The following is a 27,348-nucleotide window of genomic DNA, read 5'->3' as shown; positions in this document are numbered from 1 at the left end:
AGCTGTTGATGGTCAGTAAATACCTCTAAACTGTAGGCAAACCATGGAAGCAGACGCATGTTAGTGCATTGATGAACTCATTTTATTGGTCTGATTTGTCACAGCCACAAATACACACAGGTAACAAACAGAAATCAAATCAAACCATAAAACATTTTGCACAGAAGAAACTCTCCTCCATCAATGAAAAGAAAGACAATGATTCAAAATACAAAATATTTAAACAAAGAACAAATTATGGCTTTTTCTTTTTTTTACAGTGGTGCCAGACAGACAACGGGTCCAAATAAAGACGTGAATAAATCAAAAACATACTATTCATAAGCCATTTCATTGTGGTTATTGGAGCCATGATAATGCATCAACCAAACTAAAACAAACATTACTATCAAGACTTTTAAAGATAATCTTACACTAACAGATTTGGGCTTTCTAGCCGTACTGACCCATCCAGTACTAGTTTTGGTGATTGGAGTGCATAGTTGATCATTAAGAGAAATTTCTAAATAGGCTTTGTGGTTTGTCAGTTTGAACATCTCAACCATGAGGTCTGGGTCAAATGAAAATCCTGCAGATGGCACTGTAGCAGAAATAGTGAGGACTGCAGCAAAGCTTTTGCTCATTCTTAAAACTTGATTTGGGATGTTACAGTGCAAGAGAACAGAATCTTCTCTCAACTGGGATATAAAAGGAAAACTCACATGTTGCAAATGCCTTATTATAGTAGTGGTACAACTTTCCACAGAGCAGCAAAGTCTCAGTTACCAGCAGTCTGAGACATCTCTTCAGGTAAACTGTTAGTTAAAGCTTTGAAACTTTGAGTCAAATGAGAGATTTTTAAAGTAGGTTTATGTTTTATAATAACACATTGGCAATATTGCAAGCAGTAAAAAGGTTTTTTTTAAAAATGTAAATAAAATTTACATTTAAAAAAAAAGAGGGGGAAAGGTTGTTACGCATGGACTCTATTGTTATGCAAGGACTGTCTTGTCTCACACGGTGTTGGGCAGGAGCATATTACTCGTTAACATTTTATAGAAATGTGGTTACTTTTTCAGTAAAGGGTGGTGTCAGAGATTACAATTTGAAATTGACATTACAGTAACTACCTCTCCATCACTTCAACATGTTGGAGCTCGGCTTGTTTGCTCTCTTACCATGTTCAGTGCACAGATTGTCTGGTGCTGCAGTGGAGTCTGTTTCTCCATTGCTTTGTTTCCCCTTTCCTTAACCTATATCTAACCTTCGTCCTAACCCCAGTAATCTCTGCAAAACCTAACCTAAGACCTAACCCCAACAACACACAGGGAAGCACTATTCTAAGGAGGACGAACTACAAAACAATACCAGGTAACTTCAAAGTTGTCTTATTTACAGAGTATCTTCTTAGCTGTCTTGATAACATTATCCATTGGTAAGCCTACAATCAGAAATCAGCTGGTTTTGTTCATAGCTGGAGGGTGTGTGAACCCTGGTTTCTATCTCTACATTTATTAAATACAGAAAATGAGACCTGTGGGTGTAGCAGCTTTAGAGTTGTTGGAAGGCACCTCTAAGGAGCTGGGCTGAGTAAAGGAAGCAATGTAACACATTTTGTAACTCATTTCAGCTGTTAAGTCATAAGTCTATTAATGTAATTGAGTTTCAAGTAATGAGTTACTTTTTGCAAGTAACTTGCCCAACAGTAATCACATCACTCTGCCACTTGCACCTTTGCTTTTGAATTATGAGCTTCAATATACATATTTTCTGAAATCTAAGTTGTTTTTGACATAATAACTGATGCTTTACTCCCATGTATAACCATTTTGACAGATGGTATGTGAAATCTAGGATGCTAACTACTGCATGTCTCTATAGAACCTTCTCCAAAATACATTTGATTCAAGACATTGCATTTGGCTGAGGGAGAAATATTGTGAAAATTTGACAAGTGAATAGTAATCAAGTGTAATTAATAAGAAAATCACAAATATGAATACACCATCATTGAACGTCTAATATTGTTATGTTCTGTGATAATTAATTATTTATTGCCTCTTTCTATGTTAAGTCTTCTGAGCCATTTTCATGATGAATGGCTATATAAATAAACTAGAATTTTCATTTCAAGGTAGAGCATTTTTAATCATATTGTCAAAGAAGCTCCACAAAGAGCTGCTGTTTGATTCTTAGTTAGAAGAAAACTCAAACACTGCTGCCAACACCCAACACCTTTAGACACAGACATGTTCAACAATTCAGCCTCAACTAGACAAGCAATTTTACAAAACTGCATTGTTTTCTTTTTATTCTTTTGACCCACCACCCACACTACACCCATTTAGGTTTTTCTTATCACTGATGAAAGAGATTCATTCCCGCTCTCTTGAACTGTTACAAATGCACATTTTTGCTGGCGCACAAGACAGGAAACAGCTTATGAATGTGTATCTCATAAAAATAAAGAGATGAAAGAAAAAAAAAAGCAACAATCTATCAAAGGAGATTCTCATCCTACAGTAAAAAACCTTTTCAGCTCCAAGATCACAGCCAAAGTATGATCAAAGCAAAGCAGACGACAGCAGAGGGAGACTGAGGTTGAAATCTGCCTCATGTGGTCAGTAACAGAATATGCTCGGTTCAAATAGAAATGACTCTCTTTGGAAGACACTGAACACAGTCAAGCGCTCTCACTGTTGACACAATATCAGATTTGTGTCACATGCAGAGTGGAAATCCAACCATTGATGCTTTATTTATCTGTGCAGCTGTTCCTTTCTTTTTTTGGACCCAGACAGTTTTAAACATACACACTATGTTGAAGACACATTGAAACATAGCCAAGAGAAAACATTAGACAAACATGCATCATTTACACAACCAGTCGCAGCACAAAACCCTTTGTAATAAATACATTTTCAACATTAAACTGTACAAGAAAAAGAAAACAATGAACTCATTAAGTACTGTTCTGTACTGTATGTGGTTTGAGTTTAGCTTTTGAGAGTGTTGATAGAGAAAGTGATGAGATGATTTTTGAAACAAGCAAAAGAGTAAATCCGGGCAAAGGTGGTGATGATAAAAAATATGAAACTGCCTATAACTGAAAACAAGTCAGAAGATTTTTTTTTTTTTGAAGGGAACGGACTTGTTGACTTATTTGATATGACGTGAAGTGAACAGATTAGGCTTGATGTGATTTGCAGAACAGCCATTTTGTTCATTGTGGTGGACATCAACAAACAAACTAATCAAAGCTAAAGTGATGAAAAGGATTGTGAAATGATGAACACTGATGAGGTTAATAAATTACAAAGTGACAGCCAATTCAAATGCACTTCGATTTCACAGCTGATGGTTACAAACTGGCTTTCATTCATCATGTACCCAAAACTGCCATTTGTCATGTAAGGTATTTCACTATTTTCTTATATATTAATTTAGATACTCAATAAAATGGCAAATGTAATAACAAACGCCCATCACAACTAGTCACCAACAGCCAAAAACCCTAAATATCAAATTCAAAATTTACAATGATACATAACAGAGCAAAACAGCTAACATTTGAAGTTTTTACTTTATAAATGACTTAAATCATCAATTATCAAAACAGTTGTTGTCTGTCAACCACATTCAGCTCTACCTCAGTCATTTTTACTACTGCAGTTTTTTCAGTTTTTTAAAGGCCAATCAAAAACCACATATGTGCACAAACTTTATTCACTGAGCCTGCTGTCAACAGGAACAATGGGAAATCTGGTGTTTGCTGAGCTTCAGTGATTAAATCAATTTCCCTTTGACTTTATGACTGAGAGCACAAGGCAATTTATCAATTTTCTTGTTCAGTTCATGAATTGCATCGGTTAATTTTGTTGTCTTCCACTTGGACTTCTAACCACAGACGGCTGACTTTACATGACAAATGGCAGATGCTTTCATGAAGTCATGTTTGTATATATCAGTATACCATTGATCTCCATTCACAAGCATTTTCATCATCATTTTCAAACAGGGAAGGCAGTATGTGGTCCCACTGCAGGATTTTATATTGTACATGCAAACAGGATGCCAAACCAACAGTGATGGTTAGTTTCCTCCACAGGATGGTGCAATAATGCCATTACTCATTTCAGGCCAAGGACAAGTGATAGTGGGACAATGAGGGGGAAGGTAACAGTTATTGAAAAGGAAAGAGACAGGGTTACATTAACACACTCAACAGACCTAATGTTATCTATGGTGGTTTTGTCTATAATGTACATCTGCTGAAGACAGAAAAGCAAATGTACACACAGTTTTACTGAGACATATTATGTCTGTGCAAGTCCAGCAAAATGAGAAAGTAGTTTCCCTGTGCTGAGGAAAGGAGGAGATCAACTTCAGACTGAGCTACAGACTAGAGGAGACGGTGTTCATACACAACATACAGCACATAGGACAGACTATTGGATCTCGGTACACACACGAGTAGTTGTTTCATTTCAAGTAATACTACTGCAGTATTCATGTATATTAAACCTCTCTATTAGTTTGATGCAATGAGAAGTCAGAAACTGCTAGTGAAATGGCACTGCAAAAACCATGGAATTCAGGTTACCAGTTGCAGGGGAAATTTTTACTCAGAAGAAAATTGCACAAAATAATTTGAATGGCTCCTTTAGGATAGATTCTTAAACTCTGTCGGCAACAGTAATTATTTTCCACTGTCTAAGTGAAATAAAAACTTAACAGCACACTGGGTCCTCCAAAATGTTGAATGTTGTAAAGGAGCAGATATATTATATCACTAAACAAAACTATGAAAAAAAGGGGAAGTACACCCACCCAGAGTTTCCACTAATATTTCCAGAAACAGTAGCCACAATTCAGTGTCATTATAAGTTTATATTTCCTTACTTAAAATGTGAAGACAATTACAATTTCATTTGGCTTTAACTTCCCTAAATTTCCCAAATAATTCAAAAATAAAATCATAAGTGAAAATGAGATGGCACAGCTACAGATATCATCAGTCAGACGTGACTAAGCTCAAACCAGAACTAGAAGACAAAACGACAAATTGCTGACAACTGGACAAGCTGAATGCAGTCATTAGTTGGCCACAGCTGTAAAGTCACAACATTTCAAGAACAAGTAGAAGGAAACGTCAGAGAATTCCAAACTTAACAGCCTCTTTCACTTTTTCAACATTCAGGCTGATTTGTAGAAGAGCCAACCATTTTATAGACTCAGATATTTGCTAAAGTTGCTGGAAAGCCTTAAAAAAGCCACAGAAAGAATTTTCCAACATGTAGCCAGTATCTGACATTATTTCCCATCATGCATGTCACTGGTGGTAGAAATACAAGGAGCAGAGGATATTATAACCAGTTAGATCATGTGATTTAATCCTCACATCATCATCATCTAGTGTCTTAATAGATTCATTGTGTTATTCAAGGATCACACTTTTTTCAACAGAAATCATTTCTGAACACTGAAACTTGTTTACACCTAAACCCCCCCCACCACATCCCATCCTTAGTGAAATGATCGACCGCTCCTCTCTGAAACCTTCACAAAATAAAAATGTTTTACACAGTTAATAAAAAGAAAAAAAAATGAGCTTGGCATTTTACATTTAATAGGTGTGAGTTATTTCCATTCTTGCTTTCTCTCAAATGCAAAGTGAAGTCAAATTCAGTTGTAACTCAAACAGGTTCCAACATTAAGCAGATATATTTTGGCCTCTTAATCCCCTTATCACACCCCCCCCACCCCCTGCACTGCATCTCACATGACCTCACTGGAGGATTTTCTCTCGTGTGTCAGGCAGTCTGAGGGCCACCAGGCCGCCGCACACCAGTGCAGTGAAAGACAGGAGGATGGGGATGGCTTTGGTGATGCCCACAAAGCTGGCAAAGATAGAGCTGCCGAGTACCGCCGCCAGCTTACAGAGAGCATTCAGCACACCGAACGCTGTGGCCCTGGGAGACAGAAGCAAGATACGGCTTTTAACGACCATTCTTAAAGATCTTTAAACATGGCTTTTTTGTCAGATTTGCAAATTTTATATCAGTTTGCACACTAAAACAGACTTGTTTCGCATTGTTCATCTAACACATAATATGGAATATCAACACAGCTTTGACGACAAAGTCTGGTACCTTTTAGAAGCAGGGTACAGCTCCACGGTCACCACCTCAATGCCGTTCCATGCAGCTGCACTGACGCCACAGAACAGACACTGCAGGGCAATGATCGCTGATTGGCTGAAGCTCAGAAACAGCAAAAAGGTACAGCCTGCTGAAATGAGCATGGAGCCACCTGAAGAGATACACACAGATCCTACAATGAATCCTTTCTCACTGTATGTAATTTTAATATATTGTCACATATCTGTAGAATTAAGACTTTGGCTGAACTCAAAAAAGACTCACAGAGAGAACAATTGTATCAGAACATCAAACTAAAGAGCCATCAGTCCAGCCCACAATGTTTGACACAACACACTATAGGTTTACGTTTACTATTTAGCCTCTGCATTTCAACAGAGGCTGATATATAACTGTAGGTTCCACAAGCACCAAACTGACTGTAGACAATGTATACCCCACTACATGGGCCACAACTGTAGTGCACATGGACTACAAACAGGGCTGTATATGAACCATGTGTTGGGGCTTTGGGAGGCATGCCATCCCATCCATATTCCACTAGGTTAGACTACAATTCATTCAAGTCCTTCATTTTCAGGATGAAAATTAGCCAAACCCACCCCCAAATCTTCATGGTTTTCTTGCTTTGTACTAACTGAGAACTGAGATCAAATTCTAAAGAGTTTTCTAAACACTAACTATGGTATGGTTAAGATTAGGGAAAGATCGTGGTTGGTTTGGGTTTGGGAAGAGTTTCCATGAGTCCATGTTGGATCCAAAATTTTAGAAAACATGCACCTCACAGTTACACAGAAACTCTCTGGCAACAAAGGACACTTCACACCTAACCCTAATAGCCTGGCCTGCATCTATAAAATAAGATCAAACTTCCAAAACATCACCTATAATCTTGACCCTGCCGATCTTCTCCATGAAGAGGGCGGAGATGATGTTGCCGGGCAACACGGCCAGACTGCCCAGGAAGCTAACCAGGTAAATGAGAACGTCATTGTCCTCAACAGTGTCCAGGTGGCAGCCATGTTTGTTGTGCTCAAAGGTGGCATTCTCCATCTTGCAGTCGATGAACTTCTCCTCCCACAGGTCTACAGAGTACAAGGAGACCATGAAACATAAGATGGAATTTACAGGACAAGGTCAACTGATTTGCCTTCAACCTGATTCAGTGAAACATTTGTCAAGGTTTTGTATATCTGGAATATTGTTGGAAATTTTCTTTTTTCATTCAAACCTCTCAGCCCTCTCTGCAGTGGATATTTTGTGCTCTCTAAATTCTTTATCTCCTTTATTTTCCAATTTGTTCATGTCAGTTTTTTTTATTCCTGGTTGAAAATAAATGTAAACGTTTTTGCCATTTTTATCACTTGGGACCGCAGTTGGAATTGAACTGCCATGCTGTCCCTACAGTAATGACTTACATGGCAGCACATTTCTAAAAGAGGTGTAGATAATTTTTGAAGAATTGTGGTCAGTATTGGAGGAATAATTGGACCATAAATTCTGTCTACAGCACCTGGGTTTTGAACTCTCAAAAACTCAGACAGACTGACAGACAGACACCACTTTTAAAGGCTTTGTTAATGGCTTTTTGGCCCTGTTTACACCTGGCATTAACATGTGTCTCCGGTGATCTGATCACAAGTGGACAGCTTTAAGTACGTCTGTTTACACCTGAGTGACCACTTGTGATTGGATCTCACTTCCTCGCTCTATATGCAAATAAACACATCATTTCCGTTTGCAAAGACTAAATTTGTTTTTAACCGGCGGGAGGACCAACAGGGGTCCATGTATCCTTCGTCCAAAGCTGTGTTCAACTTGTTTGATAATAGGATAAACAAATATACAATGCATTGTGTGCCCCCTCACGAAAACCAAATGCCTGTCCTATTGATTTGCTCTAGCGCCACATCGGAATATAGACACATATATAGAGTTATATGCAGCGATCTCCCCGCAGCTACATCTCTCCATTGAGAGACACTGTTCAGATCTACGCACAAGTCACAGCAGCTTAACTTCATTGATTATTCAAATCTCCAACACGCTGACAGGATCGGTCAGGATCTAATATTAATTAACGTTATGTGTTTTTCTACACATCCAATAGGTCAGCTGTTACACACACAGTCCAGGTTCATACAGTGAAACTGTTTGGAGTAAAGCAGCCGTACTCCTGATAAATCCTGAGCTCATTATGTTTAGCAGCATGGCAAAACTAAAAACTGTAGTTATCAACTTGACAGGACAGAGGAAACTATCCAGCAAAGTTTAGCTTCTGAAATATTTTTTTAGACAGACAAGTGAAAAATGAATGGTTTAATTTCTATTCAAATTGTTGATTTGATGAGGAAAACCAGTTAGCGAAATGGGAAAAACAGGGAAAAATAGAGGACGTCAGTTGAGTAGGCGGTCCCTCAATGTGGCCCAGGACACATTGCATTTACGCTGCTAAATGAATGTGGTCACATGCAGCCCAGACCACCTCCGAAAGTGGTCTGAGTGATCGGATCTCAATGCGTCCTCAATGCGTCCTGGGTGCATTCACACCTGTATTTAGAGCTGTCCACTTTTGATCGGATCACCTGAGATGCATGTTAGTGCCAGGTGTAAACAGGGCCTTTGAAGGTTAAAGGACCAATTTTTTGGGCTACTTGGGTGCATTGAAACAAACACAACACTGACATTTTACCACCTAATTAGAGACCTTGTTGGGCTAATGTGTTAGCAAACAGTTGCCTTTTTACATATCCAGCAGACAAAGAGAAACATTAGCATTCATTTGGAGTTGTGTTTTTGTCCACCTTATGAATGTCAGTTGGACAAAAACATCAAATGTAAGTCCAGGATTGACTCTCCTTTTAGCTCTGTTTTGGTCTCCACCAGCTCCTGAGAAAATCTGTATCTCTTTAGCTGATAGATGCTCCACTTTGTTCACCAGCTGGTCTCTAACTTTGTCTATCTGCTGTTTGGTGCTGGCAGGTAGTGTACAGTGGGTTTATTAGAGCTTTCTCACTGAAAACAGCTGCACACTGCTGCTAATGTGAGGGTGATCCAAACCCTAAAGCTGCCAACTCTAAAATTAAAACAATGAGCCGAAAGACTCTTAACCGCTCTTTGGAGCTGAGGGGAAGTGCAGAGTTATAATTCTCTGTTATGTGGGTCTGTCAAGAGTTGTACATTACACAATGGGCCAAATCCATAAAGGGATTGCGTGGCTTTAGTGGCTGCTAAACCTGTGCAAATGAGACAAAAAGATGTGTAATTCACAAAGCACCTGTAAAAGGTGAAATTCATAGCTTAATTGATTGACTTCTCATACACATTCTAGCAAAGTTATGAAACACAACAAAGCTAGAAAGCTTTGTGTACCTTAATTGGGTGAGTGGGGGGAGTGCACTGAGCAGCATAATTTTACACACCAACAACATCACAAGAATAGAAAACACACAAATCCAAAAAAAACCCAAAACATCATCACCATTAAAGATATAAAGTACAAAACACTGACAAAATCATTAAGGAACGGAACACAGCAGAACCTTTTTAAGAACCTTTTTAAGAAGAAATGCATCGCAAATTGTGCTGCCAAGCAAATAGCGTCATGGTGCACCTGTTCCATTTGCATGTACATAAATTAGGTAATATTCATACACTCAGTGCAAAACTGGCCCCTTTCTATGCAAACAAGCATTGTTGCAAAAACAGTCTAATTCACAAAGACCAGTGCTAATAGCCACACACAGTTAGGGTGGAGTTATTAGCATCTTCAGAGAGTTGGTGTTAACTGCATGAATACTTATTCCTAGAAAAACACTAGAAACAGCTCCGCTCACTCAAACAGATGCAAATCAAGGGCAAATTGTGCTCAGCTGCAAAACTTTGTGGGCGTGCTTGCACCGGCATATCATTAGCGCAAAATCTTTTGTGAATAGGACCTCAAAACGGAGCAGATTGCGAGTGAAAATGCAGCACAATTCACAGTGCTATTAGCAGGTGCAATCCATTCTTTGTGGATGGGGCCCATTATCTTTTGATCCATTGTTCATATAAAAATATTGATCGAGCAGCTTTAAGTCATTGTTGTGAACACCAAGTGGGATGCCAGGTTGTGAAAAATCATGTTGGCTGGAGTTTATTTTCCTTCACCATGACATTTTAATTGTCTTTTTAGCTAGCTTTTTAGTTCATCAGGAAAAATCATCCTATGAACTGCTTACCTTTTGAAAATCTTCTGTAGAGCATCTGGTTTAAATCCATGTATTAATGACTTTACATTTACATCTGCAGACTTGTTGAATATTTCTAAAACCTCTTCATTAACTAATACTTTATTAACATTTATGATTGCAAATATCCTACTAACTTTTTCTAATGGCTTATTAGAGGGAGATATATTTTACTTTGGCAACACAAAAGTTATCAATTGCTTATAACTGGTCTATGAAAGATTCATAAATAATTTATTAAACCATTAATAGAGCCATTCGTGACATATTTTTAAGCCTTTATAAAAGATGTCTTAGCATGAAGTGGTACCAAAAGGCTTAACCTTTTTTTGGAAATGTGATAAGAATCAGTACATTATACAAATACTACTCTGCCTCAACAGCCGAGGTGTTAAATGCGATTGATAACAAGTAATGTGATTTGCAATGCAGTGCTGTGTCAATATGACATGCCTTATAGTGAAACACTGATGGTATGATTAATGACTTTGTTTCATGTCATGTTTCATATTGATAGGGACTTGAGCATTGCAAACATTTGTTTAACCTTTCTGGTCTGGAGTGGTTAAACATGTTAGTTTCTGGCTAACATCACCTCATGCCTTGTTTGTGGTTGATGACTGATGGTCGAGTACATCAGCTATCACTTTAAACCACACCTGATCTCTAACTTTCTCAAAGTCCTACTCCAGCTGAACCTACCTGTGTTATAGAAGACAGTGGAGCGGATGGTGCAGTTCTCAAACACCGTGTCTGTGGACCTGATGTCCTCAAAGCGACAGTCTTCAAACAGTGAGTCCTCAAACTTCACTGACTTCAGCTCTATACTGATGAACCTATGGGGATGGTATGGGACAAGCACACACACACACAAACCAACAGACAAAGAAAACATGGACTGACTTCTATCGCTGTGGCAGCACAGAACCAGAACGGACAGAATGGGCTCCACTGAACAGTAATTCACTGTGGTAAATCTGATATGCCTGTCACTGATAACACTGCCATGGAAATGAGTATTGCTTCACATGTGGACAGAGTGATCATCTCCATGGTGATGTTATATTCTCAGTGGCAGGCCTACTGATTATACTATTCATGATGTTTGCAAGTTAAGACCCATTTTGTCTGTTTTAATTCTGCAAAAAGCATAGAAGTTAAATGATATACAGTAGTGTAACATACACTGCACTGAAAACTCTCTGTTGCAGAGGTGAAGCATCCTTGAAGATACACTTCCTTATTTTTATGCACAGCCTAATCACAACTATAAATCCCCATGTTTCCAGCCAGCTCACTACTGATGTTTTAGAATTTACCTGGTGCAAGCCAGAAGATGCACTTGTCTTAATAAATGGAAATTCAAAATCACATTCATGCAAACGTAACAGGGTGCAAATTCACCGTTGGTGGAAAAGACCAGTAATATAATTATATTGTCTGAAGAATGAATGCTTTTGGGATTAAAAAGTGGATTTGTGTGCACTCTTGCTTCTGAACCAGCAAGCTGCGGAGTTCCCGACCCCTTAATGTAATTAGTCTTTCTTCGTCCATGTTGACTGCTGGGAAATGTAATTGAATGTATTCCATGGACATACAGAGAGGAGAGGGGGAAAAGAAGAGAGACTGGAGTGAAATAATGGAAAGAACTACCGAATTCCTGGTGAGTTTCAGTCAGAGGCTGAACTGAACACAAACACACACACACACACACACACAGAGTTGGTGCTCGCCGTTGCTCGCTAGTTTACTGCTAATGTATTCTGGCTGTTTGGTGCAAATTAATACAAATGATCCCATAGTCAAACTCGCGCAAGTAATGCAAGGTGAAAATTCGTTTCACATTTGGTGTGAGCACTTCATTAAGCTTGAACGCCTGTTTAGCTCTGCCTTCCCTCTGACTTTAAACACTTTTATTCACAGTTTTAGTTTTAAAACATCAACAGTGAGCTCAGAGGAACTTTTGGGACTTGTGAGTGCTTTATTAGGTGCAGTAACAAAATAAGGGGGTGTATCTTTAATTACTTCAACCACATGACAGGGAACCTTTAGTATATGGTTGTATACTAAATAAAAGTATACCGTACATTATATCAGAATATAGTGATAAAATAAAAAAGTGAACCATTAGCATATGCAGTAAAGTGTTTACCTGTAGACATATAGCTAATGTTTCACATACACATTAACGCAGCATGCTGCTTTGTGATAACAACATAACTGAGAATGAAATGATTGATACACTACAATAATAACACTTGTGTCTATTGGAACAAGGTTCTAGTGGTCCTTTTCAACAGTACATGGAAAGGAGTACTGTCTACACGCATGACTTCTCCTTGGTAGATTGAGTACTGCTGTGCTCTCCTGAGCATGTTTTAGAATAAGGTATTTTAGAAAAGTTACAAGAATTTCAATTCAACCAAAGGAGCAAGATCCCTAGAAAATACAGTACTGTAGCTTCACTGCATTCATGCTAAAAATCATAGATGGAGAAGGACAGTGGGTGCTACATACTGTAGCGTCTCTGGAAACATTCTGATGATGGTTTTGGAAAAAAAGTACTCTTATATATTGAAGGTGAATAAACAGGATTTTTTCCATTCTTATGTTGTCTCTTTGATCTCAGTTCAGTCAATTGAAACAGAAGATTTATAGGATTTTATTCAATTCTCAAATAGTTTGGTTGAAACAAAAGTTTAGTGACCTCAAGTTTGCAGTATATCTTTGCGTCTGGTGTGTGGCACAGTGGGACTTACTTGTCATTGATGTATTCCCCTTCTCTATGGATCTGGTTCTCCAAAGAAAAGTTAAAATGGAAGTTCTCCACTCGTTCTTTATGGAATACCTAAACAGAGACAGAAACGACATTAACCAGATCCAGGTGTTTGTGAACCAAACAGTGTCACTTCAGACTTAAAAAGATGAACAGATACACCAAATTTCATAAATGTTTTAACAAAATGATTCCATGCTTACTTGAGGGGGACAAAACATACCTGCACTGCAAATTCTCATATACTGCACAACACTTTAAATGACTTGAAGATCTAAATTCTTGACAAATTCATTAATATTTTCAGCAATTAATACATCATTGCTTTCTCCAACATCAAAACTCATGGTGTTAGATTCATAATACTAACAGTGAATTAAAGATGAAGTGGGTTTATGGACATCGTTCCATGATCAGGCACATTGGACATATAAGGCCCAAAAAGTATAAAATCTAACAAGATGTGTTGTGTCTGTGAATTGACTGAGTTATGACTCTGTGAAGAAGGAGTACGTTTAGTGACAAATTGTGTCCTTTAGGTGCAAAGGGATAATCGTTGTTGTTGTTACCTTGACTTTGGACTGGTACTCTTCATGCTGAAGGTGTTTGATCATGTCAGGGAACCATACAGACAGACCGTAGAAACTGTGACAGTGTAGTTTGAGAGACGACAGAGTCAATAAAAGATTCACAGAACAATCAGAATGTAACTTTGTGCCACAGTAAGAACTGGCAGATGAAGACAGAGTCATATGGGTTGCTTTTAAATGCAAAAACTCTACTCTAGTGGTGGAAACGCTTACTGTAGATGACAATGTGAACTAACCTGAAAGCCATGCAGAACCAGATGATGGCCATGAAGAGTGTAGCAAACCTCAGCTCAGCAGACAGGAGAGATGCTACGTTCCTCAACACCTGGGACAAATATGCACATACAGCAGTGAACCAAGAACCAAGTCCCTCCAGATTTAGTCTCTATATGCTCCTTCTTCATAATGTAGTTCCAATATAAGGACCTGTTTTACACTTAAGTTTCCATATCCATGAATCCTATGGGAAGGTGACACATTCTGACCTTTGTCAGAGGGTGTCAATTGTCATTGTTGGGTGAAAACTTCTATCTCATGTTTTCAGGAAATGTGAAAAAAACTGCCTTTTTCTATAAGCTTGACCATGAGTTGAGTTACATTTGGGGTTTATGAGGCAGCTTTTACAACTGTTTCATCAGTCCAAGAAGTCATAGTACTTACTCAGACCAAGGAAGAGCAATATCCTACAGTTGAACTGAAAATATTAAATTTACCAGTAGCATTGTTTCAGACATGAAGTTGGAAATCACTTGCTTACTTTCTTCTCTTGAATGTGGCTGGACAGAGTAAGTCATACTTTAGGTTCCTAACAAGCCACATTCCAAAACTACTGTCTTCTGCCTTTAGACATACAACGACAAAGCTCAGTGAATGTCTGTCCTTTCCATTACACTGCATTATTGATGCATGTCTTAATCAACTCAAGACACAGATAACATTGCTGGTGTTTCAGGTGCCACTGTTGCTAGCATTAACATTTTACAGAGACCTAAGATCTGATAATCAGTTAAAATATTACACAGCCTCTAATGTGCTTTAATATGTTAATAAAATGCTTCTACCACTGAGTGGGTGCAAATTCAGTTTTCAAATTCTAGACATAGTTACTTTAATTTTGTATGAAATGTTACATAGAATTAACTATTATCGGAGGAAATGTAGAGTAATAAGATTAAGAGTTTACAACCATGCTAGCAAGTCTGTGAGGCTGTACTTGAACTAAACGCTAACATCAGAATACAAACTTGCTCACGATGAAAATGCTAGCATGTTGATGTTTAGCTGGTATAATGTTCACCATGTTCACTGTGTTGGTTTTGTATGAAGACATGCTAACATATGCTAATTAATCAATTAATAACCCAGCAAGTATAGCTAATGATGGGAATGTCATTAGTTTTGCAGGTGTTTGGTCATAAAACAAAGCACTAAAGTCAGAGGATCACCAAAGTCATTAGAATACGCCACTTGGGAACCATGAATGTGTGTACCAAATTTTATAACAATCCAAGTAGATATTGAGATACAGTATATCACAGCATAAGGAAAAATGACTTGCTGGTGAATGTCAGAGAATCACAAAAGTGACCTAGAGGCACCTTGAATATCTGTTGTAAATATCATCACAATCCAGCCAATAGCTGCTGAGATATTTCAGTCTGATCCACAAATGTCAACCTCATTGTGATGCTAGAGGACATCATCACAGTCTAGATTTCATCCTCTGGGGACCATGAATGTGTGTAAAAACTTTCATAAACTCATAAAAAAACTCTTAGTCTGTACTGGCAGAGTGCAACACTCAGATCACAGTGCTTACACAATTAGTTATATTCCTACAGTATATGAAGGCAATTTAGAGTCTGATAGTCTGTAAGACTCAGGAAACAGGCAAACAAGTACAGAGTACAAAAACAAACGCACATCATTACCACAGCTCCAACCACTGAGCCAGCACGTTGCCAGATGTGGTCTCCTTTACTGTGTGTTAGTACGTACCAGTTTACAGAGTGTTAGTGAGCGGACAGCCCAACGCTGTACAGCTGTTCCTGTAGCACTCTGAATCTCAATGAACTCATCCTCTGCTGTCTTAGGAGCCTTGATGTGAGTCACCTAAAAGGAGACCGAGAAAGGGAAAACAACATCAGTTTCTCCTGGATGCAACTAAAATTCTGTTGTGTCTGAAAGAGCTCTTCAAAAGTCAGCTCTTTAGTCATCAGTAAAATCTATAAATATATTTGTAGATTTATTAGTGACTTACAAATGAGACTTTCACATTTTCAGGGGGAAATAATCCATCACATTTAACATTCCTCCCAGAGGTTGTAGGAGCAGCATTTCGAGCTGATCTGGTCAATTTTTTAAACAGGTATTTTGTTAATATTTGATACTGGTCTTTTTACACTCTGAAAACTATGAACCACCAGCTTTATGGGTGAAACTATGTCTGTGACTGTGCCAAGCCATGAAAACAGCAGGTCTTATTACATCTGTCTTTTCAGTGTGATCTGAAACATCTGATCACACCAGCTCGCTGTAATTGTCAGTTCAGTCAGACACATTTGCAGCAAATGGTTATACAATTTACAAGTTATACAACTCTGATGATGGTCTCTAAATGGTAAATGGACTGCACTTATATAGTGCCTTTCTAGTCTTCTGACCACTTTTACACCACAAGCCTCATTCACCCATTCATGCACACATTCATACACTGATGGCAGGGGCTGCCATGCAAGGTGCCAACCTGTGCATCAGTAGAAACAAACTCATTCACATATACATTCACAATTTGGCAATTGGCCATTTGGGTTTCAGTATCTTGCCCAAGGACACTTCGACATATGGACTGGAGGAGCCGGGAATCGAACCACTGATTTTCCGATAAGTGGACGACCCGTTCTAACTCCTAAGCCACATTCGCCCCAATTCTAACTTAAGGTTAGAAGTTCTACAGTTTTTAATGGCAGCCTAAATAATGTTCACAACCTGTATCTACAGTCCAACCTGAAAATGAGATGAGTAGCAAGATACTTGACTCATTAAGTTAATGTATCTGTTTGAATGTATCTCACTTTTTAGCTGTCCAATCAAATCTGAAGGACTATTTGTCCTGCACTTTTGAGACTGTCCCATGTGGCAACTACCTAGCCAATAAAAATATGTTAAAGTGCAATGTCACTGACGGTTGCTAGATGCTGGCTCTGACACACTCCAATTCAAAAAGTTAATTTTTTTTCAATGAGTCATTATTTTCTCAATCTCTAAATTCAGGCCCTCTAATAAGTGTGCTGGTGGCCATTTTGGAAATTATTGCTCCGTTAATACTAGTAGCTTTGATGTCTGCTGTGTGGGCATTGATTGACAGCTGTGATTGACATTTGCATCACCTGCTACTCTCCCCAGCTCCAGGACTCACACTGAATCACACAATTTTCACAATATTTCACTAAGTTTAATATTGCTTGTGTCATGAGAGTGAGAGGAGCAGATGGACCCAAACGCAAGAGATGGCAGGCAGGCAAGATACAATGCAGAATTTTTAATGAAACAATGCAAAAAGTCACTGGAGACACTGAGTCACAGGAAAGTACCAGAAACACAGAACAAACACAGATGACTCGACAAGGACTGAACTCAAAACTGGACTATAAATACATACTAAACTAATCAGGGAATGGGGAACAGGTGACTAGACAAAAGGACAGGCTGGGAGTGGTTGGCTGAGGGAAACACAGGGAGCAGGGCAGGGCCGACGAGACTGATACAGGGCAGGTGTGGGGAAGACTCAGAGCAGGGCAGGGCTAATGAGGGTAATGCAGGGCAGGTGAGAGGAGTAGCACATCAACACAGAAGGAGAAAACACAGGGAAACCAGAAAACCAAAAACACAATAAGCACAGTCCGACCAATAAAGGCAACCCAAATGCCAGAAAGTGGGGGGTGGGAGGGGGGGCATCTGATGGATAATAACAACCAAGGAATTCAAAAGAACAAAAAAAAAAAAGTCCAAAAAACAACCGAAAGTCCATTCAGTATGTGACAACTTGATTATGATACCTGCCTTGTTAGCACAATTTAGCTGAAGAAGTTAACGTTAGGCCAAGTGTGCAGTGCTCAGTGTTCCCAGTAAGCTAGCATTAGTTTGGAGGTAGCGGGCCATGTTTCTAGAGCATGAAAGGCAACACCCTGCACTCCTTATTTGGAAGGAAAGATGGCGCCAACCATAAGCTGCAACTCTCGGTTTTAAACTGCCTCCAATGCAAACCAACTTGTGTTGGACAGCTACATGTACTCACAGTGAAGACTTTTTCTGGCTGTCCTTTGGCCCTCCAGTTGGTGTCATGGACCTGCTTCAGGATCATCCACGCTTCATCATGCTTGGCATTCTGCTCCACACACACGAACACAGCAATGAAAATAACAGAGAAACTTGTATTAATGGAAAAAAATAAAGGACTAATTTGCAATTTCATCACCATTATCACACAGCAGTTTGTTTCTGTGTGTTTCCCTCTGAGACTTACTATGTACATATTTTACGGGAATGCATTGAAGTCAGGCCTTTATGCATGCAAAGCATATGCAAGGTCACCATGGTACACTCCAAAGATTAAAACGGTGCAGATCAAGTATAAATGTGTAATGCATTATTGATTCATTCAGCATCAGAGGTCCTGTGTTCTTGGTTGAAATCACAAGTAATTTAACTTGTGTCAACATAATTTAGCTGGGAGAGTTCCAGGTTTAATGAAGCCCAGAGAACCTTTTGAACTATAAACTGTCAGCCTTTCACCGCATCCAGAAAGAGTTAGAGTTGGAATGTAAAAACGCATGTAACCTGAATACCAATATGAACAGTTTCATTTTTGCTACAGTGAACATGTCCAGTTCACATGACAGCAGTCTCACCTCCAGCAGGAAGCGGGGGCTCTCAGGCATGAAGGTGAGTCCAACTAGAGAGGCGATGGCAGGAAGAGCTGCAACCAGGACAAACACCCTCCAGCTGTGGAACTGGAACTCTGTGCCCATGCTGAACCCCCAACCTGCACACACACACACACACACACACACACACACACACATATATATTTCCATACTGTTCATGTAAGGATACTGTCATGACACCATTCATTACCATGACATTCACAATCATTGCTGGAAATTTTAAGTGTAGGCTTATGAATACAGTAAACAAATAATAAAAAAGGTCCATTCAAACTGACAAATGGCAAACTTGCTTTGCTTTGACTGACCAACAGTTAGCCAACAATGAAAGGTTCTGCACAGGCATTTTCAGTTATTCTGGTGGATAAGCCCGGTTGCTGGGAAAGGTCACAGACTTAATGCACTAATAGAGGTATGGTCACACCAGCCTTGCAAACAACAAAACTGCTTTCCTCTCATTCCTGAAACACAATGTGATGTCACAGTTCCGATGTGGGTAATAAATAAATGATGAGCATTGCAATGTGAGACTGTAAACAGTGTATGAGAGCCATGCTGCAGTTTGTGGTCTGGTAGTGTGATTTTTTATTAAACATGGTGATGACACTCATTAGAATATTCTTCATTTCACAGTGCATGAGTGTTCCCACTGGTCAACCAAGCTGTAATGCCCCTTGAGGCCGGTAGGCTGCTTGACAGTTGGTGAGGACCAAAGTCGTAGTCAGCTTTCCCCCCAAATGGATACAATGAGCCCATTCCACACTTGACAACAGACTTGGTCAAGTGACACAAAGGTGAGATTTATGAATCAGAAGTGTTTTCATACAGTAGTTTTGGGTCCTACAAGAGAAAAGACTCCAAGTCAACCATTATCCCAGCTAGGCTAGTGATAGTCAGTCAGTCTGAGCTTCTCTATATTTTCTCTCAACCGTTCTTTTTTTCCTTCTGGTATTTTTGTCCAATAAAAAGTTACTGAGGATGGAAAATAAAGCTCTCCAAACCCAGTAGCTGGTTGTACCACCGTCTCCTTTCTCATAACTGTCTGCTTCCTGTCTCACCAAAAGTCAACACTGACAAGAAGGCTTGCTATTGGTCAACAGCTAAAATTTGCAGGTCAAAGTTCACTAAGGTTGAAACAGATGTGAAAAATATGTATGATTTTATTGGCAAATCCACTGAGTGCTGTGATTCCATTAGAATGAATTGAATTTACAGTTTTAAATGTGACTAGGCCTTTAAGCAGCAGTAAATTGCATTTGGATTGACAGCTTGATGGATCTGCTCACTGGGGGCCAGGTGGGGGCAGGTTGGGGCCAGGTGTCTGTGGTTACTGGTGGCCTCACCACATTTTAGAGGTGCAGTCTGTGATGTCAATAGACAGAGCTGGCACAGATAGTAAATGCCACTTTTATGTGTCCCAAAAATGTCACTTTTTTGGGATGGTTTAGCTACTTCTGGGGTACATTTAGTGTTGTGTATGTTGTTGTTTAGGGTGCTGTATATTGGGTGCTGTATTTTTTTGCTTTTTGGGGAAGAAGAGTTTTCTCAAGAAAAACCTCCCTGCTTTCTTCTCAGCTCATTAAACAGCTTTTTAATGGTTCAAAATGTTGAGAGGAGTTGATGTGATTGGCAGTACTGTTGTTTACCCTGCTGTTGTGAGCAATATTTTCAAAACTTTCAGCATGATTTTTTTTATTTTTATTTATTTATTTTATCTTTATTTTTTGTGAGGGGGAAGAGGGACAACACATTTTTAGAGCAGGCTTTGGGTGCCACTCAGGCTATTTGCTTTCTTAGCCCATGACTTTTTTTGATGCCACAAATCTCATGCGTATGGCACTAATGTGTATTCTGTTTTCAAAAGAATGAATGGCAGCATGCAGATTGTGTAGAAATGGTGACAGATTTACAACACATTTCATTTATTTTAGTTTATTTAGAAATTTTACAAATGTCAACATGTCGGTCCTGCAGTCCTGTCTGTATCAACCTCAGGGTTTAGTAAACTCTGTATTAGTAGTTGTAAAGTTTTCTCACATGGAGCATTAAAGGCATGTTGTTTAGTGTTCACTACAGTATTAACCTTTTATGTCTAACTTCTTACCGTATCTGGGAATGATTCCCCAGGCAGTGAATGAGGCGTAGATCCCACCAATCATCCAGAACATACACAACCAGGACAGATGCTCTCCTCTCTTGTCCATCTGAAGGAACTCAGAGAAGTACGAGTACACGATTGGCACTGTGCCACCAATACTGAGAGACAGACAGTGAGAGAGAAAAGAAAGACAGACGGAGAGTTATAATCACTATTGAAAATTCCAAAAATATAACCACAAAATAAACCAATTTTTCTTCATGGAGGAATAATTATACAAAAGTGTAAGAGGAAATGGATTTCAGATGCGTTATGGGCAAAATTAAGGATATAAAAAAGAAATATGCTCATTGTAAAAATGTATCCATTAAAGGAAGCCTTTAATTAGGAGTTTTGCCACAAACATTACAGGAAGAGTTAAAAGTCAGGGTGCAAGAACAAGAACAAAGGTTTTGCTTCTCTCAAGGGGAACAAAGGATTTATTTTGTGACACAAAGTAAAAACATGAATATTATGACATGGTGGTCCAGATGTGTTATATACAGTAAGGTCAGGTAAAGCATATCTACCTATGAGATGTGGTGTTGTGGTGTGAACTGTTGGTGGTGGTGTATCACTTGCACTGTGCTGTGTCTGTGCAGTATGTGACCTGATTTCTGAGTCGGAGTGTGTGGCTCCCTGTGGACTACAGTAATTCTGAAACAGAACACTCTGGTTGGTGTTTATTGCAGTGACACAGCAGACTGTGCATGTAGAGCTTGGTTAAATGTATGATCTCCGTATTAAAGGACTGCATTAGTGGCCAAAAACTTATGAATCCTTTGAAATAGCCACTGAAAAAATGGTATGCAGAAAAAGGAACTGTTAGACATCGGTGTCAACAATGTGACAGCAAAAAGGGACTACAGTACCCAGAAATCCTGTAAGGTGAAAGTACATTGCAGACAACACTGTTCTGCAGGTTAATACCAAACAATTTCAGAGCGACAAAAGAGGAATTAAAATCTTTCTTAGTGCAGCTTTGAAAATACATGGTTGTCAAGACATCACTGTTTTTTAGCTCCTAAAAAGTTTATAATTTCAGAGGTAATTATTCACTTGACAGCAGCATATATTGAATGAATGAATGAACGGTTTTATTTTTGTGTCTGGCCATTTACATGACCCATCCCTCATGGAATTATTCAGACACATGAGTTAACAACAAACCAAACATTCTGAAGTCCATATAGAACAGAGTATGAGGATTTATCAATGTACACTGAAGATTTAATTTCTTTAGTCACCTGATGTTATGATGCTGTACATTTGATGACTTATAAACAAAATTACAGTCGATATATTTCTGAGCACTGAAACTCCATCCACTGATGAAATTTGGTTGAAAGCTCTGGAAAAAGCTTATAAGTAGACCTTTTTTTGTCAAATATTTCTTATATGGCTTTTTACTCATGCCAGATTCACAAAGCATTTATGTATTCTGACATTTTCTAAAGAGTTATAATGTTATATAAACATAACTTATGTGTTAAAACCTGTTTAAATTGAAACAATAAATCTAGTGTGTGTGTGTGTGTGTGTGTGTGTGAGGTGTGTGTGTGTGTGTTACCCGATGCCAGACAGTAGCCTGAAGAAGAGGAAGAAGCCGTAGCCCTGAGCAAACGAGGACAGGAAGGTAAAGACACAGTTTATAGCTAATGCCACAACCAGACAGCGCCGACGGCCAACTTTGTCTGCCAGACCTCCCCACAAGAACGCTCCCACCATCATGCTCAGAAAGACGATCAGACCTGCAGAGAGAAACAGAAGCAGGGGGAGAGATTGTCAGTGGCATCATGTCAGTCAAGTAAAAAAAACACACTTACAGAATGTTTGGAGCTGCCCAGTATGACCATGACCCCCCCCCACCCCTGACGAGCTTGTGCAAAGCCAGGGATATAATTTTACCAACCAAAGAGCTTTATGTTATTTCAGAAAAAAAGAAAAGCCTTTTCAGTTAAAACTGGTGGTCCACAGCCTCTTTGCTTGTTAACATCCCTCCATCCTGCCTTTTCTGTTCAAACTTTCAAATAAAATATAATTGAAATTATATTTAAACTTAGCCATGTCTTCTTTTCCTTTATTTAACCAAGTAAAAGTCTCATTGAGAGCGTGACCTTCACAGTCGTACAGTCAGTCTGCGTGTCCTGAGCTCAGTTTTTGCAACAAGAAAACCGGATGAAAACTGGAAACAACTGCTCAAGAGTTAATTAAGCCCAGTCAGATGCTTCTTGAATTCAGCGAATATTTAGATGAAACTGTGACTTTGGTAAAGACTATGAAAACTAGGTGTTATGGAAATATGAATATATGATGTAAGACATGAATGTGCTGCAGCAAGGTCTTCTTCAAATGTGTGAAGAAAGTTATTTTGGTTAATAGCTGAAGAGATCTGATATTTTGAGCACATTTCTGATTTTTAGCTAAAAGATCAGAAGTACAGACCCATACTGGTTATTTGCAATTATGCTAATTAGATAGCCAAGTTGCATTGTGAGTAATGTAGGTGCCAGGTTTTGACAAGGAAGAAGAAGGCATGGAATAGGGCATGGTTCTGATGCCGTTTTTTTCTTTTTTTAATGTCTATTGTGAGTTCAACAATGTCACGACTGCAAAGCTAAATCAATGCAGTACTATTTTAGGAAAGTATTATAGAATATTTCTTATATTAAAATGAACTTTGTCAGCTTTGAAAGATTTCTTCTTTCAACTTTTTGTTGTTGCTCGGCATGATCTCCATTTTCTTTTTGCAAAATGCTGTCAAGTCACCATCATGTAATATGATTTATGCAACTTATTTAGTATTGGTAGCCTACTCAAAAACTGAAATTCTAATTTCCAAATTTCTTTGTCCTAAGCATTCCAGGTGATATCACTTGGCTTAAAGTAAAGAATGCATTTGATGTTGTTTTTGAGTGTGAAAATGACACATTCAATTCATATTTGTTTACATTGACATGTATATCCAAAAGTTATTTTGCAAAACAATGTGACTTGAAATCTCAAAGTTTTGGCAGTTTTTCCATTTGTATTGTTTCTGAAAGTATTGCATTGCATTTGCAAAGTATTGCATTTTAGAAACTCAATCTAAAAAGGGCACCAAGGACAAAATGTGCAGGGAACCCCCGTCCACAGTGTCTGACAGGACGGTGTGAATAAAACAACCGTTGTTTCATTTTTCATCCTGTCATTTTCAGGCAGTTCAGTCCAGTTCACTTTCACACACTGAAGGGGAAAATGTCTCAGCTGCATGATGTCAGCACACTCAGCTCTTTCTGGCCTTAAAATTTCAAGACCTTGATGAGTAGTGTGCTTCTGCCTCTGCCAAGTATAATCCTAAATGGTGCCAAAGACTGGCACCCTGGCAGCATTACACCGCAGTATGCAGATGGCCATGCTGTCAGCGTGACTAATCATATCGTGTTGAGTCTTATCCATAACCCCAAACACACACAAAACACATGCTGTTTAGTTTAAATGTACATAAACCTAGTCTAAACAATAAATATGTACAGTATAGAAAGTTTAATTAAGACTAATGATTATTTTCATTATCGATTAATCTGCTGATTATTTTTTTGATTAATTTACTTCAGAGTCCAAGATCTTCAGCAGTCTAAACCCAAAGATATTCAGTTTACAATGATGAGAAAGAAAAGCAGCAAATCCTCACATTTGGGAGGTTGGAGAGAGAGAATGTTTGGCATTTTTTCACTAGTGTTGCTTGAAAAATGACAAAATGAATAATCACTTATCAAAATAGCTGCTGATTATTTTAAGAGAAAGCGTATGCGTGACTGGCTGAGTTTGCTTCTCTAAGCCAGTGCTTCTCAAACTTTTTTCACATCAAGCACTTTGAGAACCACTGCTCTAATAAAGGCAAATCATGGAGTGTATCTAAAACTTGTGTAGATAGAAGGTGTATCTATTTTCAAACTGAGTATATGGAGCAGCAGTGAGATGCTGTACATCTCTTTCCAAGGTCAGGACAGAAAGTATCGATCATTCGCCGACTCTGTCTGCTGACTCAGAGCACAAACACAGACACACAGTCTTCCTCGGTGGAAAACACTGTTCTGGACCGAACCAAGGTAACGTGGGAGGAGGGAGGAGGTGTATGACAGGAGCAGAAAGATAGCGAGGAGGAGGAGGAGAGCGTGGTAGGGAGACAGTGGAGGAGGTAGAGGGATAAAAACAGCAAGGATAGGTGGGCGGCTTGCTCAGATGAATCAAGTGCACCTGACATATTTGAGAGAATAATCTCATAGTTCTTCCAAAGTCTGCTTTTCTCTCTCAGTTCTTCAGATAACATTGATTTTTGATTCCATCCAGTTTGATCTCTCATTCCCAAACCAGCAAACAGTTGAGCACATATTGTGTGTGTGTACATGTGTGTATAGACCTTTTAGGTACACTCCAAAAACATGAAATACTATACACAAATAATAATGTATGTCTGATATTGTTTTTCCTCCCCAAAAAATTTCAATTACCTCATCAAAATCTCATTATTCTCCTTTATTATAAATTCCAGAATCTATATGTAAATATTGTTCATGTCAAAAGTTTATCTGCTGGACACAAGATGTCTCTTACTTCACTGTAAAGTCCATTCTCAATGTGTGTGCACTGGAGGCTTTCCACATACCACACACTTGCATACTGGACCATGATTGGCTCCAAAGTAGCGGTGATGTCACAAATCATGCTCCTAAGTACACATCTTAAACTCAGATTTTCGACGAGCTCAGAGAAACTTTCGACTTTCAGCAGACGAATGTGAAAACAGTCTTCAAGTGTCAGACTCTGCACATACATCATTCTGCTGAGTGAAGCTCAGACATCCAAACGAGGGACCAAAAAGAAAAACATATTTTTGAGGTAGAGGGGGCTTTAAAAAAAAAAAAAAAAGATGTACTGACAAATTGAAAATGATGAGGATGAAAACACAGAAAGCATGAAACAGAGTATGAGAAACTTGTCTGCTGCTGAGTCCGGCGGTTGCAGAGGGAGGAGAGAGGATTTTGTAAAGGTTGCTTAATAAGGACTGGTCACTAACTGAGTCCAGTTTAACACATTTCTTGTTCAGACAGTTCAGTAGATTTCTTGTGCAGACAGAGGTCTGGCAATGTTGCAGCAGTTCATGCTGGTCACCAGTGGAGGTCACTAAAGGTCACATTTCTCTTTAAGGTGTATCACGTTTCACTCCTACAATAGTGCTGTATTAAATATATAAATGAAATATATGAACAATTCTGCTAACTGGAAATGTCATACACAAACAAACTCATATTGCTGTCTCAGGCTTTATATCCAGCTCTTATATGAGATTCACTTGAATGTCTGAGTAACTAGATTCAACAGGAATGAAGAAATCTAATGACACCAAATCTCTTCTCTACATCTATAATGCATCAGTGTGACAGCACTGCAGCACTCACATTTCTGCCAACAGCCTCCCCTCTCTGCTCCTCCCATTTTTTGTTCTCCTCCCCCCCTCCCGCATCCTGCCTCTCTCATTTTCTTCTCCTCTCCACTGCTCTCCTCCTCTTTTATTCTTTCATTTTCTCATCTCTTTCTCCCCTCTTATCTCCTCCTCTCCACTCATCCTCTTTGATGTTTTCCTCTTTCCTCTTTTTTTCTTCTCTCCCTTCCACTCATGCACTGGGCCTTTTTTCTTTTTTTCCCTCTTTTCACCTCCCCTCTCCTGCCTTTCCCTCTCTTCTATCCATTCCACCCCTCCTTCTTTTTCTCTCCTTCCTTCCTTTCCTTTTTCCTCTCCTTTTCATTTCTCCTTTCCTCCTGTCTTTTCCCCCTTTTCCCTCTCTGCTCCTCTGCGCTGCCCCCACTTCTCTTCAGTCCTACTCTCATCACCTCTTTCCTCCTAACAAGCAACATGTCTGCAGCCTTCAGATGTTTAAACATGCTAAACTATTTAACTTAAACATAGATAAACAAGCTCACAAGTAAGCAAATATATAATATATATAAATATGTAAAAACACATATGCTCTGCAATACATAAACCCCATATACACTACAGCTATACTACTCACCATCCAGCCAACAGGCGGATTCATTCCTGCCTCCTCAGTGTCCATTAGCTAATTACACTGCAGGACTAATTTGAGCCCTAAGAAGCTTCAGGAAATTATTGACTCTCCCTGGGCTGCTAGTGTGTGTGTGTGTGTGTGTGTGTGTGCATGTGTGTGTGTGTCGATTGGGTGGGGGGGGGGCCAGTTGATTGGGGACTGCTTGTGCAATTGGGCACAAAAGCCATGTCCTCAATTGGTAAAGACTGATGTGTCACCAGTCTCATTCTACATGTTATCAAAAACATCCAATTTACACCTTACTGGATAATCTCACACAGTTTTTAATAATGTTTAACGATGGAAGATTAGAATAATAAAGCTTAATAATCTTGTAGAGCACATCTCTGACACTGTATGAATTATGGCTTTACAGGCAACAAATTGATTGGAAATGATATTCATTTGGTAATAAATGAAATGTAAAAATGATGAGAG

At 38.9% G+C, this 27,348-nt stretch overlaps 1 protein-coding gene across 1 annotated transcript in view; it reads right to left on the bottom strand.

The window, feature by feature from the left end:
- Positions 1–60: 60 nt before the first annotated feature.
- LOC122986362 (synaptic vesicle glycoprotein 2B-like) overlaps positions 61–27,348 on the bottom strand; it is a 61,065-nt gene continuing 33,777 nt past the window's right edge. The window contains exons 4-15 of the mRNA XM_044357586.1: positions 22,389–22,569; positions 20,786–20,937; positions 18,646–18,779; positions 18,033–18,122; positions 15,734–15,847; positions 13,972–14,060; positions 13,715–13,790; positions 13,129–13,217; positions 11,072–11,205; positions 7,025–7,225; positions 6,132–6,291; positions 61–5,951 (exon numbers count right to left, since the gene is read on the bottom strand). Coding sequence (XP_044213521.1) covers positions 5,768–5,951; positions 6,132–6,291; positions 7,025–7,225; positions 11,072–11,205; positions 13,129–13,217; positions 13,715–13,790; positions 13,972–14,060; positions 15,734–15,847; positions 18,033–18,122; positions 18,646–18,779; positions 20,786–20,937; positions 22,389–22,569 — 1,604 coding nt within the window. The 3' untranslated portion in view covers positions 61–5,767. The remainder of the gene's footprint in view (positions 5,952–6,131; positions 6,292–7,024; positions 7,226–11,071; positions 11,206–13,128; positions 13,218–13,714; positions 13,791–13,971; positions 14,061–15,733; positions 15,848–18,032; positions 18,123–18,645; positions 18,780–20,785; positions 20,938–22,388; positions 22,570–27,348) is intronic.

The sequence above is a fragment of the Thunnus albacares genome, chromosome 7 (genome assembly GCF_914725855.1).
Source record: "Thunnus albacares chromosome 7, fThuAlb1.1, whole genome shotgun sequence".
In the NCBI taxonomy this organism is placed as follows: Eukaryota; Metazoa; Chordata; class Actinopteri; order Scombriformes; family Scombridae; genus Thunnus; species Thunnus albacares.
This window is presented reverse-complemented; position numbering and strand designations above follow the sequence as displayed.